The following is a 17,607-nucleotide window of genomic DNA, read 5'->3' as shown; positions in this document are numbered from 1 at the left end:
TTGCATCCATCTTTTTTTTAGGTTTCTGAAATACAAATATAATACAAATATTGTGCAGTGTTCTCCCCAGACATTTTTTCCAGCCGGTGGCATGAAAAAGTAGGCGGGTGGGCCGAGATGAAAGAATGCAGGGCCGGTGCTTCTCTGCACATTTCTGCTTACAGCAGAGGTGGAGTTGAGCCGATGGCAGCCGGGTGCTCACCAAAACTAGCTGGGTGGAGCACCCGGCTAAAAGAGCCTGGGGAGAACACTGTTGTGATCAAGCTCTTTATTATTGCCTGCTAAGTAAGCTTGCCACTTTCAACCTGGAAACCTCATGTGAAATAAACCTAATTTAACCACTTGAGGACCGCCCCCAACCGATGGGCGGCGGCAAAGTCCGGGCCCAAACGACCGCAATACGCCCATCGGCGGGGGCGGCTGCGGGAGTGGCTACGCGATCAGCCGCCAGGGACTCGCTCCGCCCACCGCTCGTAGTAACCCGCCGGCCGTTCGGAAGCGCCGGCGGGTTACTAGCACCCGGATCGCCGCTGCACGTATGTATAATAGGCTTTGTAATGTATACAAAACCTATTATACTGGCTGCCTCCTGCCCTGGTGGTCCCAGTGTCCGAGGGACCACCAGGGCAGGCTGCAGCCACCCTAGTCTGCACCCAAGCACACTGATTTCCCCCCCCCCTGCCCCCTGATCGCCCACAGCACCCTTCAGACCCCCCCCCCCTGCCCACCCCCCAGACCACTGTTTGCACCCAGTCACCCCCCTAATCACCCATCAATCACTCCCTGTCACTATCTGTCAACGCTATTTTTTTTACCCCCCCCCCCTGCCCACTGCCCCCTCCTGATCACCCCCCCCCCCACCCCTCAGATTCTCCCCAGACCCCCCCCCCCCGTGTACTGTATGCATCTATCCCCCCTGCTCACCTGTCAATCACCTGTCAATCACCCGTCAATCACCCGTCAATCACCCCCTGTCACTGCTACCCATCAATCAGCCCCTAACCTGCCCCTTGCGGGCAATCTGATCACCCACCCACACCAATAGATCGCCCGCAGATCCGACATCAGATCACCTCCCAAGTGCAGTGTTTACATCTCTTCTCTCCTCTAAACACCCACTAATTACCCATCAATCACCCATCAATCACCCCCTATCACCACCTGTCACTGTTACCCATCAGATTAGACCCTAATCTACCCCTTGCGGGCACCCAATCACCCGCCCACACGCTCAGATTGCCCTCAGACCCCCCCTTATCAATTCGCCAGTGCAATATTTACATCTGTTATTCCCTGTAATAACCCACTGATCACCTGTCAATCACCTATCAATCACCCCCTGTCACTGCCACCCATCAATCACCCCCTGTCACTGCCACCAATCAATCAGCCCCTAACCTGCCCCTTGCGGGCAATCTGATCACCCACCCACACCAATAGATCGCCCGCAGATCCGACATCAGATCACCTCCCAAGTGCAGTGTATACATCTCTTCTCTCCTCTAAACACCCACTAATTACCCATCAATCACCCCCTATCACCACCTGTCATTGTTACCCATCAGATTAGACCCTAATCTGCCCCTTGCGGGCACCCAATCACCCGCCCACACGCTCAGATTGCCCTCAGACCCCCCCTTATCAATTCGCCAGTGCAATATTTACATCTGTTATTCCCTGTAATAACCCACTGATCACCTGTCAATCACCTATCAATCACCCCCTGTCACTGCCACCCATCAATCACCCCCTGTCACTGCCACCCATCAATCAGCCCCTAACCTGCCCCTTGCGGGCAATCTGATCACCCACCCACACCAATAGATCGCCCGCAGATCCGACATCAGATCACCTCCCAAGTGCAGTGTTTACATCTCTTCTCTCCTCTAAACACCCACTAATTACCCATCAATCACCCCCTATCACCACCTGTCACTGTTACCCATCAGATTAGACCCTAATCTGCCCCTTGCGGGCACCCAATCACCCGCCCACACGCTCAGATTGCCCTCAGACCCCCCCTTATCAATTCGCCAGTGCAATATTTACATCTGTTATTCCCTGTAATAACCCACTGATCACCTGTCAATCACCTATCAATCACCCCCTGTCACTGCCACCCATCAATCACCCCCTGTCACTGCCACCCATCAATCAGCCCCTAACCTGCCCCTTGCGGGCAATCTGATCACCCACCCACATCAATAGATCGCCCGCAGATCCGACATCAGATCACCTCCCAAGTGCAGTGTTTACATCTCTTCTCTCCTCTAAACACCCACTAATTACCCATCAATCACCCCCTATCACCACCTGTCACGGTTACCCATCAGATTAGACCCTAATCTGCCCCTTGCGGGCACCCAATCACCCGCCCACACCTCAGAACGTCCTCAGTCCCCCTCTAATCACACCTTGAGACACCCATCAATCACCTCCTGTCACCCCCTAGCACACCTACCCATCAGATCAGGCCCTAATTTGCCCTGTGTAGGCTCCTGATCACTCGGCCAAACCCTCAGATCCCTCTCAGACCCCCTTCCGATCACCTCCCCAGTGCATTGATTGCATCTATTTTCCCCTCTAACCGCCCCCTGAGACACCCATCAATCACCTCCTGTCACTGCCTAGCACTCCTATCCATCAGATCAGGCCCAAAACATCCTGTCATCTAAGAGGCCACCCTGCTTATGACCGGTTCCACAAAATTTGCCCCCTCATAGACCACCTGTCATCAAAATTTGCAGATGCTTATACCCCTGAACAGTCATTTTGAGAAATTTGGTTTCCAGACTACTCACAGTTTTGGGCCCGTAAAATGCCAGGGCAGTATAGGAACCCCACAAGTGACCCCATTTTAGAAAGAAGACACCCCAAGGTATTCTGTTAGGTGTATGATGAGTTCATAGAAGATTTTATTTTTTGTCAAAAGTTAGCGGAAATTGGATTTTTATTGTTTTTTTCACAAAGTGTCATTTTTCACTAACTCGTGACAAAAAATAAAATCTTCTATGAACTCACCATACCCCTAACGGAATACCTTGGGGTGTCTTCTTTCTAAAATGGGGTAACTTGTGGGGTTCCTATACTGCCCTGGCATTTTAGGGGCCCTAAACCGTGAGGAGTAGTCTAGAATCCAAATGCCTCAAAATGACCTGTGAATAGGACGTTAGGCCCCTTAGCGCACCAAGGTTGCAAAAAAGTGTCACACATGTGGTATCGCCGTACTCAGAAGAAGTAGTATATTGTGTTTTGGGGTGTATTTTTACACATACCCATGCTGGGTGGGAGAAATCTCTCTGTAAATGGACAATTGTGTGTAAAAAAAATCAAACAATTGTCATTTACAGAGATATTTCTCCCACCCAGCATGGGTATGTGTAAAAATACACCCCAAAACACATTATACTACTTCTCCTGAGTACGGCGGTACCACATGTGTGGCACTTTTTTGCACCCTAAGTGCGCTAAGAGGCCCAAAGTCCAATGAGTACCTTTAGGATTTCACAGGTCATTTTGCGACATTTGGTTTCAAGACTACTCCTCACGGTTTAGGGCCCCTAAAATGCCAGGGCAGTATAGGAACCCCACAAATGACCCCATTTTAGAAAGAAGACACCCCAAGGTATTCCGTTAAGAGTATGGTGAGTTCATAGAAGATTTTATTTTTTGTCACAAGTTAGCGGAAAATGACACTTTGTGAAAAAAAAACAATTAAAATCAATTTCCGCTAACTTGTGACAAAAAAAAAAAAATCTTCTATGAACTCACCATCCTCCTAACGGAATACCTTGGGGTGTATTCTTTCTAAAATGGGGTAATTTGTGGGGTTCCTATACTGTCCTGGCATTTTAGGGGCCCTAAACCGTGAGGAGTAGTCTTGAAACGAAATTTCTCAAAATGACCTGTGAAATCCTAAAGGTACTCATTGAACTTTGGGCCCCTTAGAGCAGTTAGGGTGCAAAAAAGTGCCACACATGTGGTATCGCCGTACTCTGGAGAAGTAGTATAATGTGTTTTGGGGTGTATTTTTCCACATACCCATGCTGAGTGGGAGAAATATCTCTATAAATAGACAATTGTGTGTAAAAAAAATAAAACAATTGTCATTTACGGAGATATTTCTCCCACCCAGAATGGGTATGTGTAAAAATACACCCCAAAACACATTATACTACTTCTCCTGAGTACGGCAATACCACATGTGTGGCACTTTTTTGCAGCCTAACTGCGCTAAGGGGCCAAAAGTCCAATGAGCATCTTTAGGCTTTACAGGGGTGCTTACAATTAGGCACCCCCCAAAATGCCAGGACAGTGAACACACCCCACAAATGACCCCATTTTGGAAAGTAGACACTTCAAGGTATTCAGAGAGGAGCATAGTGAGTCCGTGGCAGATTTCATTTTTTTTTTGTCGCAAGTTAGAAGAAATGGAAACTTTTTTTTTTTCTTTTTTTTGTCAGAAAGTGTCATTTTCCGCTAACTTGTGACAAAAAATAAAATCTTCTATGAACTCACCATGCCTCTCACTGAATACTTTGGGATGTCTTCTTTCCAAAATGGGGTCATTTGGGGGGTATTTGTACTATCCTGGAATTTTAGCCCCTCATGAAACCTGACAGGTGCGCAGAAAAGTCAGAGATGCTTGAAAATGGGAAAATTCACTTTTGGCACCATAGTTTGTAAACGCTATAACTTTTACCCAATCCAATAAATATACACTGAATGGTTTTTTTTTTTTATCAAAGACATGTAGCAGAATAACTTTCGCGCTCAAATGTATAGGAAATTTTACTTTATTTGAAAAATGTCAGCACAGCAAGTTAAAAAAGTCATTTTTTTGCCAAAATTCATGTCTTTTTTGATGAATATAATAAAAACTAAAACTCGCAGCAGCAATCAAATAGCAGCAAAAGAAAGCTGTATTAGTGACAAGAAAAGGAGGTAAAATTCCTTTAGGTGGTAGGTTGTATGACCGAGCAATAAACCGTGAAAGCTGCAGTGGTCTGAATGGAGAAAAAGGCTCTGGTCCTTAAGGGGCGAAAAGACTGTGGTCCTTAAGTGGTTAAAGCTTCACTCCTTTTATGTTGGTTGCATCTACAATTTAGAACAGATTGATCACTCTCCAGGTGTCCAAGGGGTCTGCAACCTTTGCACATTGACTCATGGCGGAGTGCCTCAAACCTGTGTACAAACAGTACATCAATTGATGGCCGACAGACAAGTATATATGACAAACCTGTCTCTACCTATGCTGCAAGATACCTTTGGGTGGAGTTCTTAAATTGTATAATTGTGTTACCAAGGATGATCAATGAGATGCAAATATTTCTGAGATTATGCAGGATTATGTAACTTTTTATGCAAATATATGCAGCTTGAAAATGGAACAATCAAGTCCCACCCAGGTTTAAATTAATTGGTCTATTTTCAAGCTGCATATGTTTGCATAAAAATGTACATAATCCTGCATGAACTTTGAAATATTTGCATGTCGTTGATCATCCCTATTCATGACATTCAGTTGACATATGACTTAACTTTTATTCTATCTTTCCAGCCCCTGAATTCCTTTATGCCGCGACCAGATCCTTGCTTTCTAAGTGTACCACAGTCATCAGGCTATACGAATTCTGCGGTACCGTTAATGCCATCCAACACTGAGCCCAAACCACTGTCTCATTACTCAGAGCCCACAGACCGATATACCACTGACTCTTACCCATCAGCATCATGTATCCCCATGCCATGTATGGCCTCAAATGTTCCAGCACAGGATCAGAGTCTGTTATTCCCACCAGTGACCTGCCCTAAACCTACATACTCTGCTGTGACCACCGATGCCACCATCTTAAATCACGTTGCACCAGCCACCATTCATGCAGATGTCTACCCATTATACAGTGAACCTTCAACACCCCAAGGTTTTCCTATGTCAAAACCATGTGCAAGAGTTGCAGCCAGCAAACCCAGAAGATCTTCTGCTGATGGAGCAACAAGACGTCTCTCGGATGTCAGTCAGCCAAGCATTTCAGGTAATGGGACTATAAACAGGAATAACCAAGTCCTAACAGACTTTTAATTTAATCAGTCTCACATGGTCATCATATGGACACAACCATTCTGAAACATATGGAGAGATAACGGCATTTGTGGTGTGCTCTGAGTCACTATCGACTGCACAGTTAAAATGACCCCAAAACTCTGTGCAGTCAATACAAATCTGACATGTGACTACATTGTTTTATGTAATTTACGTAATTGTGCCATGCCCTCACTATAGCCATTTAATTCCTCAGTAATAGCTTTTTTTTTTTTTTTAAGTTTACAAAAATAGTTTATTACATGATAAACAAAACATATATTGGTCAACAAAGGCAGTAAGAACAACATTTTATATCAATAGTGTAAGAAGTATCTATTAAAAATTACCAGTTATAAAACAGAAAGTAGAAATTATATACATTCTTTCCATATCACATAATAGACTTGATTCACTAAAGCGTAATAACTGCTATCACAGCAGTTATCACCCGCTCTGCCGCTCGCAAAAGTTTACACGCGAACAACATTAGTTCACGTGATAAACAAAGGTTATCACGCGATCATGTGCGCTTTTCACGTGAAAAGCGCCAGTGATCGCGCGCAAACCTTCGCTTATCACGCGAAGTAACACCATTCGAGCACAAACCATTGTGTGCGGCAGATCGCGTGATAACTGCTGTGATAGCAGTTATCATGCTTTAGTGAATCAAGCAAGTAATAATGAGCCTGATGCTATTCCAGGTGATAAGTAGCTTGCAGATGCGAGCTACTTATCACCTTGCCATCGCACGAGGATTACCGGCAAATCCTATTGCCAGTTTCACTCGTGCGATGGCCGTTCGTTAGGGAGCATTACTCGGGCGAAAGCCTGAGCGATGCTCCCTATTACCGGACGATGTGGAGCGAGGTTTACCCTGTGGTGCTGTCCATCAGCACCATGGCCTCGCTCCCCACACATGCGCACATCCGCCGCCGAACATCCGCCGCTGCATCTGGGGGTCTCCTTTAATAAGGAGACCCCCAGAGCTCCCCGCCGGCCGCCGCTCATCTCCGCAACCCCCCACGTAGCTACAAAGTTAATTGTAAGCAATTTTCTTACCGACACTTTACACCCACCGGCCGCCGCATCTTGCCGCAAGTCCCCGCTGTGTAATTACAGTGTACGAGTTACTGTAATTACACTCGCTAATAACAGAGTCCCGGCAAAGCATCTTTGAATCAGCTACCGGGGCTCCCCATTGGATCACAGGCTGGACCAATGAAAATGGCTCAGCCTGTGACCAATGGGGAGTACTACTTCTGAATGCATATTTTTGTCAGCCTGTTTCTCATATTTTATTTATTTTTATTTTTTTAGCATCCAAACTGGATTCCTCTGCACAGCTCCCATCTTGTGGGCCCAATGGACCAAACAACACGGTAACCACTGCACTAACAAAATAATCTATTTATCCTAAAACCTTGGAGTATCCTTAATGGTATTCAGGTCTTTACATTTGTCTACACAGTATTCCTATCAGAGACGTAACTACAAATCACAAGCCCCATAGCAAACATTTCATAAGACCCCTGGCCCTAGGCTCAATCATCCATTCCCCAATGGATAAATGGTCATGACATTGTCCCACATGAGTGCAAAGTAGAAGCAAAAATGTATTCTACAACACCAGGAGATGATATGAAAAGGCCCCATGAGGAAGTTAAAGAAAACTGGGCTCCTCTGTCCCTGGGCCCCATAGCAGCTACTCTGTCCTTTGTAACACCTTATTCATATTCTTTTTAAATCAGCCCTATTCAAGGAGGGAATGTGTAAAGCTACAAATAGGCTCCTGCCGAGAAAGAAACATAAGTAAAATAAAAACAAAACTGCTGATTGCTAATTCCTCAGGCAGTGTTGTCTGTGAAGGATGGCAGACACAATTTTAAGTGACAGATTTCGGGGAACTAATGTGTTACATGGATTTTAGATGCATGGACACAAACTTAAAGAGAAACCGTGACCAAGAATTGAACTTCATCCCAATCAGTACTGGATAACCCTTTTACATGAGAAATCTATTCCTTTTCACAAACAGACCATCAGGGGGCACTGTATGGCTGATATCGTGGTGAAACCCCTCCCACAAGATACTCTGAGGACCATGGTACTCCTGGCAGTTTCCTGTCTGTGAACCTTGTTGCATTGTGGGAAATACAAATTTACAGCTGTTTCCAACTGCCAAAACAGCAAACATCAGCTCCATCACCTGCCTGCAGTAAAAATGTCACCATGTGATAAATGTCAGAATGTAAATCAGGGATTTAAAATATTTTACAATGGGCAAACACTGACTAAATCATTTATACATGATTATTGTAAAAATGAAGCACTTTTGTATTACATTATTTTTACTGGAGTTCCTCTTTAAAACTGCCACCTGTAGGGATTGGGACTTGATCAGTATGGCGACAGTTCTATACAAAAACCCATACAGGGAGGGCGGAGCCTGGACGCGAGACCGAGAGGACGCATGGAGGAGTAGCTCCGATCTAAAGAGCCCGAAACGAGCACCCTTTCCCCATTCTTACCTCCTCACTCCTTACCAGCAGACGCCGGATAGTATCCCCCCTCACCACAGATGGGTCCTACCAAGAAAACAGGTGGAGAGGCCGACCCCGGAATCCCTGAAATGTTCGCTCGCAAGAGCAAGGCGGGGAACTCCCAAAATGGCGCCTGCCCGCCTGGAGATGCTGAGCAGCTTATCAACAAGGCCTCTCCCACCGCAGACGCAGCTACCAAAGAGGACCTAAAGAAGCTGTACCAGGACATCGAAAAGCTGGTAAGAGCATCCAACACTAATGTGGTTAAGGAGATCAGAGGAGAGATCTCGGCGCTTGGAGACAGAATACAAGAGCTAGAGGAGGAGGAGGAGGTAGACGGGGTTAAGGCCTTTTGCACGCAGGCCGAACAGGACTTTGCTGAAGTCCCCACGGACATACAAGCCCTTAAAGATGGTCAGGAAGACCAGGAAAACAGGGACAGGAGAAACAACCTTAGAGTGAGGGGGGTCCCGGAGTCGATTACAGATCTTACCCCATATCTGGAATCCCTTTTCACGCAGATTCTACCCGACCTCCCCCTCGCTGAACTGCGTATGGACAGAGCCCATAGAGCACTCAGGGCTAAGCCAAAAGACGGGGAGCCATCTCGAGACATTATTCTACGTTTTCACTATTACAGCACTCGGGAAGCCATACTAACATATGCACGTAACTCACCGGATTTTACTTTCGGAGAAGATAACGTCACTTTCTACCCAGATCTATCGCAGATCACCCTAAAAAGAAGAAAGGAGATGAAACCCCTAACTTCTCAACTGATCCGCAACAAAAAAGTGGGGGTTCCCTTTCAAGCTTATCATTTTGATCAATGGCCGCCAGCTCGTGGTCTACGGCCCACACATGATCAGCGAAACACTCACCAAGCTGGGTCTCGAAACACCAGAGGGCCCAGCATCACCCGCTTCCACTCCCCAGGCTCGGATCTCTGCTCCTCGGGCCTCATGGACTAAAGTAGGCCCCAGGAGATCTGCGCGCAATGTGAACGTGCAGGACCAACCGGCTAGCACTGAATACTGAATCATCTCCGGGAGAGGTACTTTGTCAACTTGTCTTTGCCCCATACGCCCTCCTGCCTGTCACCATTAACGTTCACCGTGGTCCCACTGAGGATCTGTCTCCCACACTTCCTCTCCATCTTTGGGGGAATTACCTCGTCACATTGTTATACGCATTTCTTACTGCCTATTCATGACCATGACCATTCGAAAACGGGCTCCGGCCGGAGTCATTGTCTCCATCACTCGGAACTGGTTTTCGGGGCATACCGACCCCCCCGACAGCTGCATTCTCCACTCACGCAGCTAATGCTAACGATAATTAGGGATGCCAGAATTCCGGCTCCCTGCCTTACCAACTGCTACGTGGCAGGAATTAGGTTTATGTTCAATTTGCATTCGTTTATGCACACTTTTCACGGTTTGGTTTAAAGTTATAAATGTTGTACATACATATGAAAGTCATGCCTTGTTATATTGCTGGTATTCAGTCTTAATTAATGTTATCCCTATGGTGATTTTGCCTTATATTAACCCTATGGTGTCTTCAACACACGGCGATGCGACCCCTCCACATCTCTTGTATCCCTGACCTCGGAATCCGGTAGCACCCAGACCCCACACGCTGGAGTAGCCTACACAGACCTTAAAGTTATCTCCCATAATGTTAATGGGCTAAATTCACCCCAAAAACGAAGAATGGTCAGTAATTTCTATAAAGCACAAAAAGTGGATATTCTACTTCTTCAGGAGACCCACTTCAAGAAAGGCTCTGAACCAAAATACTGGCACAAATTGTACCCCAACACTTACTACGCCTCAGCCCTTACAAAGAGATGTGGAGTGGCCGTACTATTCAGAAAAAATGTCACTTTAGAAGTCACTAAAGTAATCAGGGACCCTGAGGGGAGATACCTAATAGTTATTGCCTCTATATCTAGATGCCTATATACCATTGTCAATGTGTACGCTCCTTCTGAAGGTTTAAAACGCTTTCTTAATCTTCTAACCTCAAAAATAGCTATGCATAGAGAAGGAAAGCTTATTATTACAGGTGACTTTAACACCACGTTAGACACCCCTCCTCCTGGCACCGGTACACGCAGACCCCCAGATAGAACGCTCATAGCTTTCCTAAGAGAGGTTAATGTATGGGACTCATGGAGAGCTTTACACCCAGGGGAGAGAGGGCACTCTTTCTTCTCACACCCTCACGGGTTATATTCCAGAATCGATTTCATTTTTATGGACGCAACCCTGCTGGAGAGAACCAGTAAAGTAGATATATCTGTAATCTCATGGTCTGATCATGCCTCGGTTGAAGCTACCATAGCCATTCAAGGCCCTCCTTCTCAATATCAGTGGAGAGTAAATGAATCCTTACTGAAGGATCATGAAGCGCAGGCTGAAGTCTCTGAGTCTATCAGACAATTTCTAGCACTTAATTCCCCAAATGACACCTCTAGGAACATACATTGGGCTGCCCTAAAAGCTACAGTCAGAGGAGTCTTGATCAAAATATCCTCACAGAGGGAAAAAGCCTTCACCCTTAGACTCAAGTCACTCCAGCAGCAGATTAGGAACCTAGAGATGCAACACACCATCTCCGGGGAACAAAAACTTTTAGACCAGCTCCTGGCACTCCGACAAGAGCTACATGCACTATTATTCAAGCGAGCTGAACGCTCTCTCAGACTGACAAACCTAAAATTCTATGATAAAGCTAATAAGCCTGACACATTGCTGGCCCGCAAACTCTCCCAGAGGTTGGCCCAGAACAGGCTTCATCCTATCAGGGACAGATTAGGGAGAATGTCTTATGATCCCACCCACATAGTAGATCTCTTTTCACAATACTACACTGATCTATACAACGGTACCACCACAGATAAATCCACAATGAAGGCGCCTCTTATTCTCAAATATTTAGATGCAATACAGATTCCCTCTTTCTCCCAAGAGGATAAATCTAAACTAAACGCCCCTATATCAACTAAGGAAGTAGAGATCACTATCTCATCCTTAAAGAACGGCAAGGCCCCTGGACCCGATGGCTATACAGCCCTATTTTACAAAACATTCAAACCCCACCTTATACCAGTTCTAACGTCCCTTTTCAACAAGTTACTAATTGGCGAGGAAGATCTGCTGCCTGAGTTCCTTCAGGCATCAGTAGTGGTTTTACCTAAACCAGGCAGAGATATTGCAGAGATATCCAATTACCGGCCAATCTCCCTGATAAATTCAGATATCAAAATCTTCTCAAAAATTTTGGCCGATAGACTGAATGCACTATTGCCAAAAGTAATACATCCAGACCAGACAGGGTTTGTCATGGGAAGACAGACTACCGATAACATCAGAAGAATGGTTAGCTCAATCGAGGTCATGAATCATGCTAGAGGGCCTTCTCTGCTTCTATCACTAGACGCAGAGAAGGCCTTTGACAGAGTTGATTGGCGTTATATGCGGCTGGTTTTACAGAAATTTGGAATCACAGGCGAATTTCTTAATGGAATCCGTAGCCTATACACACACCCGACAGCGTCGGTCTGCAACATGGGCCTCAGGTCAAAACCATTCCCTATTAAGAATGGAACGAGACAGGGGTGCCCTCTCTCCCCCCTTCTCTTTGCACTATGCATCGAGCCCTTAGCACTGCTGATTAGGGCATCTGTCAATGTCAGGGGTGTGGGGGTTGGGAAGGAGGAATTCAAAATCGCCCTTTTTGCAGATGATACGGTGTTCACCCTTTCCAGCCCCCACACCTCCCTGCCAGCTCTATTCGACCTAATAGACGAATTCTGCTTGGTATCTGGATTCAAAATTAACCGTACTAAATCAGAAGCTCTGACTTTTGGGCTAACGCCTATACAGCAAACAGTACTTGCTGCCAAATTCAAATTTAAAATCCAACCAAAGGGTTTAAAATATCTAGGCATAGTTCTCACGCCCTCCATTGCGCAGCTCTATGCAGCCAACTACACCCCTACTCTAGCAAAGCTACATAACCTATTAAACGAGTGGGGCTCCTACAATATCTCTCTGACTGGGCGCATCAATGCGCTCAAGATGACAGCTTTACCAAAGATTCTGTATCTCTTTAGGGCCCTCCCTATCAGAATCTCCCGATCTGATATCCAAAAATTACCTACTTAACTACTTCTATGCATCACGCCTAGCACAAATTGCTCAGTGGTCTGCCACATCTGGCACTATCAGATGGGTCGATCTCGAGGCAGCATTAATATATCCCTTTCCCCTGGCATCTTTACTCTGGACCAGACGACCCTTGCTACCCAAGCCTGGTCCCCTGGCAGTAGTTACAGAATCTCTGCTCATCTGGAAAGCACAAAGATCCAGACTGGGTCTCCTCAATAGGCGTTCCCTTGAAGAATCAATCCTCATGAACTCAGACTTCCTGCCTGGAACTGAGATCCAAGTATGGGCTAACTGGCTAAAATTGGGTTCCCTTACTATCAAAAACATCGCCCCCGAAGGCATGATCTTATCATGGCTCGAATTAAAATCCAAATTCCACCTTCAGTTATCAGACTTTTTTCGATACTTACAACTTAGACACTTTGTTCAGGGCTGCGCGGTGGAGGGCCTTGAGACCTCCCCACCATCTATTGCTAGAGAATTCCACTCGTATGAACATACACCAGGTTTGATATCTCTATTTTATCATGAGCTCTGGTACCAACGTCTGGAAGAAATCTCCCCGGCCATGATAAGATGGCAGGAGAGACTTCAAAAGGTATGGTCCCTGGAAGAATGGGAAGCTATATTCCTGGACCTTGCAAGATCCTCTAAGAACAGCCTAACTAGAGAAAGGGGATATAAAATACTATATGATTGGTACAGAACTCCCTCAATACTCTTTAAAAGAGGTATTTCTCCCACAGACCTATGCTTCAGAAACTGTAATATGCGGGCCGATCAAGCCCATTGTTGGTGGTTTTGCCCTGTGGTAAATGAGTTCTGGATGGCATGCTTCCGCCTAGCCTCTTCAGTTCTGGGAAGGGACGTGGCAGCCGACCCATGGGTGGCCCTTTTTGGCAGGGCCGATCCTCTTCTCACTAAATTCAATAATAAACTATTGGTGCACTTTTGCAATGCAGCTAAAGCTATCATAGCCAAGGAGTGGAAATCCACCACCATACCAAAAGTAGCATTGAAGCACAAAATTAATGAATATTTCTGGATGGAAAAGATTACGGCTGCCCTGTATGATGATGAGGATCGGTTCGACAAAATCTGGTCACCCTGGGCTGATAAATTCCCCCAAACGTGACCTTACTGGACACACTTTGGGGGCTGAAGCTAGCTCCCTTTTTCGTATGATTTAGTATACTGAATGCTGCAGCCCTGTGCTGACACCTCGGAACCCAGAACTCAGAATTTAAAATTTTAAGTCTTCACCTGTACCTCGCTCACATGTTTTATTGAGACTGATACCAATGACTCTGTAAACTGTTATATTCTGTATGTACACTTGTTCTTCAATAAAATTTCAATGTTGAAAAAAAACAAAAACCCATACAGATGCCACAGCCAAGCAACTGTACTGTTGCTTTGGGGAGGGGAAGAGGGACAACGGTGCACCACATGTTGGATCAGCTTTTGGCTAGCAGGGTAGGGGGAGAAACAGCTACAGCTTATAGATCCAGTGTGGCTGTACACATGCTGAATTCTTGGCCAAGTCAACCCTGAAGGGCTGCTTCATATGGGTTCTAACTAGGTATTCAGCAAGGAATCCTTGGATAGGGACTCCCTAACGCTCCAGGTGGCCTATTTTGCACCCCCTTGGTCGCTGCACATCTCAAGCGCTATGAGTCTGACAGGAGAAAAGCGCTATACAAATGTTAACATTATTATTATTACATCACAGGGTTGGGAGAACAGATAAAGGGCTGTGCACTCTATTTTTTTAACAGTAAATTTTATTGAGTTTTGCATATAAACAGACATCAACAATACTGCTGTACACTATATATTGCATATGTAAAGATGTTTTCCTGTCCATTATTATTATTGATTTATATTGCACCAGTAGCTGTACAGCAGAATACAAGGTATAACAATGCAATTTAAACAGTACAGTTAACAATACAAGACAATGGTAGGTTACAACTGATGCACTGAACAAATCAACTACAGATTTTTACAAAGGGGTGTGAGATATGCGTGCACATTACACAGAATTGAGAGACAATAAGGAAAGGGAGCCCTGGCAATTCAGCCTTACAGTCTAAAGGGTTAAGGGATAGGCCAATAGGTGAAAGGAAGCAGGGTATGAGATGGACTGTAGGTAAAGGGAAGCTGTGTATGAGATGGAAAAAACGTGTTCAGTGTCCTAAGTGAGAGAGAGTATGCTTGCCTGAAGAGGTGAGTAAAAAAGGGTAAGTGTGGGTGAGTGGCGGATGTGTTGCGGGAGGGAGTTCCAGAAGCGGGAGAGGATTGTGAGAAGTCCTGTGAGCGGGAGTAAGCAGATGTGTCCCATTATAGGAGCAACATAAATAATGTATTATATCTGTTTTCTTTAACATTGAACAGTTCATTATAATATGCACATAGGAGCAACAAAGCAATATGTTTACACAAAGTTATGATTTTCTATAAATGATCCAAAATTCTGTCTGTATTTCTCCCCAGACAGGCAGTAGGTCAGGCGCATTTTCCTTTCCCGGAATTTCCTTACCTGCTGTAGCTTCTATTCCATCTCCACCCACACAAGGTGCCTTTGGATTTCCATCTCCTCCTCCTGCGATATTTGTCAGTCCTGTATTATGTAGTCCAAGCGGCAGCTCTGTTACTGACACCATGAACTTATCCTGCCCTTCAATGCTGCCTAAAACAGAGAGGCTCTCTCCAGCATCAGTGTGCAGTGAGTATGCTCTCCTTGTTATAGGGTGGCTTTTTGACCAGCCATACTACATGTTGTATCAATGTTCATGTTTAATATTAAGTAGAGCTGACTGAATTGCTCTGATGAATATTATGTTGCAGTGAAGCTCTATTTATTTCCCAGCATGTGCCATATATAGAAATGCAGTGTTCATGTATTAAATGTAAAAAACATTAAGGTATTTTTCTAAGGTAGCTTTAGGATAGTGGCAGAAGTTCAAATCATGGGTCCCAAGAAATTTTTGTTTGCCCTTCCCCTTTCCTCACAGCATTCTTAGCCCTTTCCCTGTTTCCCCTTGGTAGCCTCCATAGCTTTAAGGCCCATCTGCCAGTGGTCACATAACAAGTGTGGCCACTATGACAAGTGCAGTCACCATGATCTCCCAAACCATAACAAGTGTGGCCACAATGATTCACCCAACCACAAGTGTGGCCACCATAATCCTCCTCCCATAGCAAGTGCAGCCACAATGATCCCCTGCGCATAACAAGTGCAGCCACCGTGATCCACCCACCCATAACAAACGTGACCACCATGATCTTCCTAACCATAACAAGTGTAACCACCATGCTCTACCCACAACAAATGTGACCACCATGACCCACCCACCCATAACAAACATAACCACCATGATCCCCCACTCATATCAAGTGCGGCCACCGTTATACTCCCACCCATAACAAGTGTGGCCACCATGATCCCATCACCCATAACAAGTATGGCCACCATGACCCCCACTTTTACAACAGGTATTGCCATCATGATCACCCCATCCACAAGAAGTTAGGACACCAGATCTGAAGGATGGGTTCCTGGAGTTAGAATAAGTAGTTGCTGCTTCCCACAGATTTGAGCCCCCCCCCCTGGAGCTGTTGGGATTGCTCCCCTATGGTTATGACCCTGCCCCAGGCATAGCTTCAGACACCTTCACAAAATCTTTGTGAACCTAATTCACCATCATGGTCAGTGGAGAAGCACTTTGAGCAATGCAGGTGTGATCAAACACCCATAGAAAATGCTTCCACCTGACCAGCTCCTTTACCCACAAATAGCTGCAGACCATCTCCTTATATCCTCCCATCCTAGCTTACCCTGCTACATCCATCAACTCATGCCCATTATTCCTCCAACACCACACCTGCCTTATATTCATCCACAGATCACCCCTGTGTGTGTCTCTTCTTCCCATACAGTACCTGCAGTGACCTTAGCCCCTCCTACCCTGTATCTCGATCAGCTCAAACCCAACCAGTCATTGTCCCCACCAGAGCTAATCAGTTACTGTACATGCTAATTTTTCTGATTTGAAGCAGATTTAGTTTTCATTTGTAGCCAGGCTGCAAGCACAGTCTGATCTGAGGGTGAGGTTCGCTGGGGATCACCTCTCAGTATAAGCCTGAGCAAGTAATTATGGGGGAACGCATCTTTGCCTTGGGTGCTGGAAGGCCATACCTGGCCCTTGCTTCTACTATTATCAAATACAGTTTGAACATATACTGAACTTGTCACAGTATTGGAAACTTGCTCACAAACGTAGTATCTGTAACCTACTCTGTGGATCTGCATGGAGGCGCCCCTTTAAGGGAATAGCATACCATTGGGTATGTTGAGGGCCCCTCCATCAACCACCAGAATTTTGGAGGGAAAATTCCCTCCAATTTTGATTTAAAATTGTCCTAGGCTAGGTACTGCTTCTTTGTTTTTTTATTACAGGTCTAATTTTGGTGGCAAATGGACTTACTGGTCGAAAACTCTGTTTGTTTATTTTCCCCTGAGCCTATCAGCTTTCTTTTGCCACTACATATATTGGCCTGTTTCTCACCTTTTTTAGAAAAGAGCTGAAGATAACGCCCTCCCGCCCTAGTCACTGGCAAGTTTATTGGGGGTACTAGCAAACTCAAGTCTGTTTAAAAACGGGCTCTAGGGTCTGTGTTTTTCGCCACCGCACCTGCCACGCGCACCCCCCCGCCGCACACCCGGCCGTCTGCTCACACGCCCGCCTGGCTCCCTGGCTCCGTCCCTGTCCTCCTGTCTCTGTGAGGCTGGGTCCGTGCT

General features: G+C 45.7%; 1 protein-coding gene across 1 annotated transcript in view; it reads left to right on the top strand.

Annotated features, from left to right (window-relative positions):
* The window catches only part of LOC137546949 (carbohydrate-responsive element-binding protein-like), a 168,476-nt gene that overhangs the window by 114,118 nt on the left and 36,751 nt on the right, over positions 1 to 17,607 (top strand). The window contains exons 9-11 of the mRNA XM_068270026.1: positions 5,561 to 6,035; positions 7,403 to 7,464; positions 15,300 to 15,531. Coding sequence (XP_068126127.1) covers positions 5,561 to 6,035; positions 7,403 to 7,464; positions 15,300 to 15,531 — 769 coding nt within the window. The remainder of the gene's footprint in view (positions 1 to 5,560; positions 6,036 to 7,402; positions 7,465 to 15,299; positions 15,532 to 17,607) is intronic.

Source organism: Hyperolius riggenbachi, chromosome 2 (genome assembly GCF_040937935.1).
Source record: "Hyperolius riggenbachi isolate aHypRig1 chromosome 2, aHypRig1.pri, whole genome shotgun sequence".
Lineage (NCBI taxonomy): Eukaryota > Metazoa > Chordata > Amphibia > Anura > Hyperoliidae > Hyperolius > Hyperolius riggenbachi.
This window is presented reverse-complemented; position numbering and strand designations above follow the sequence as displayed.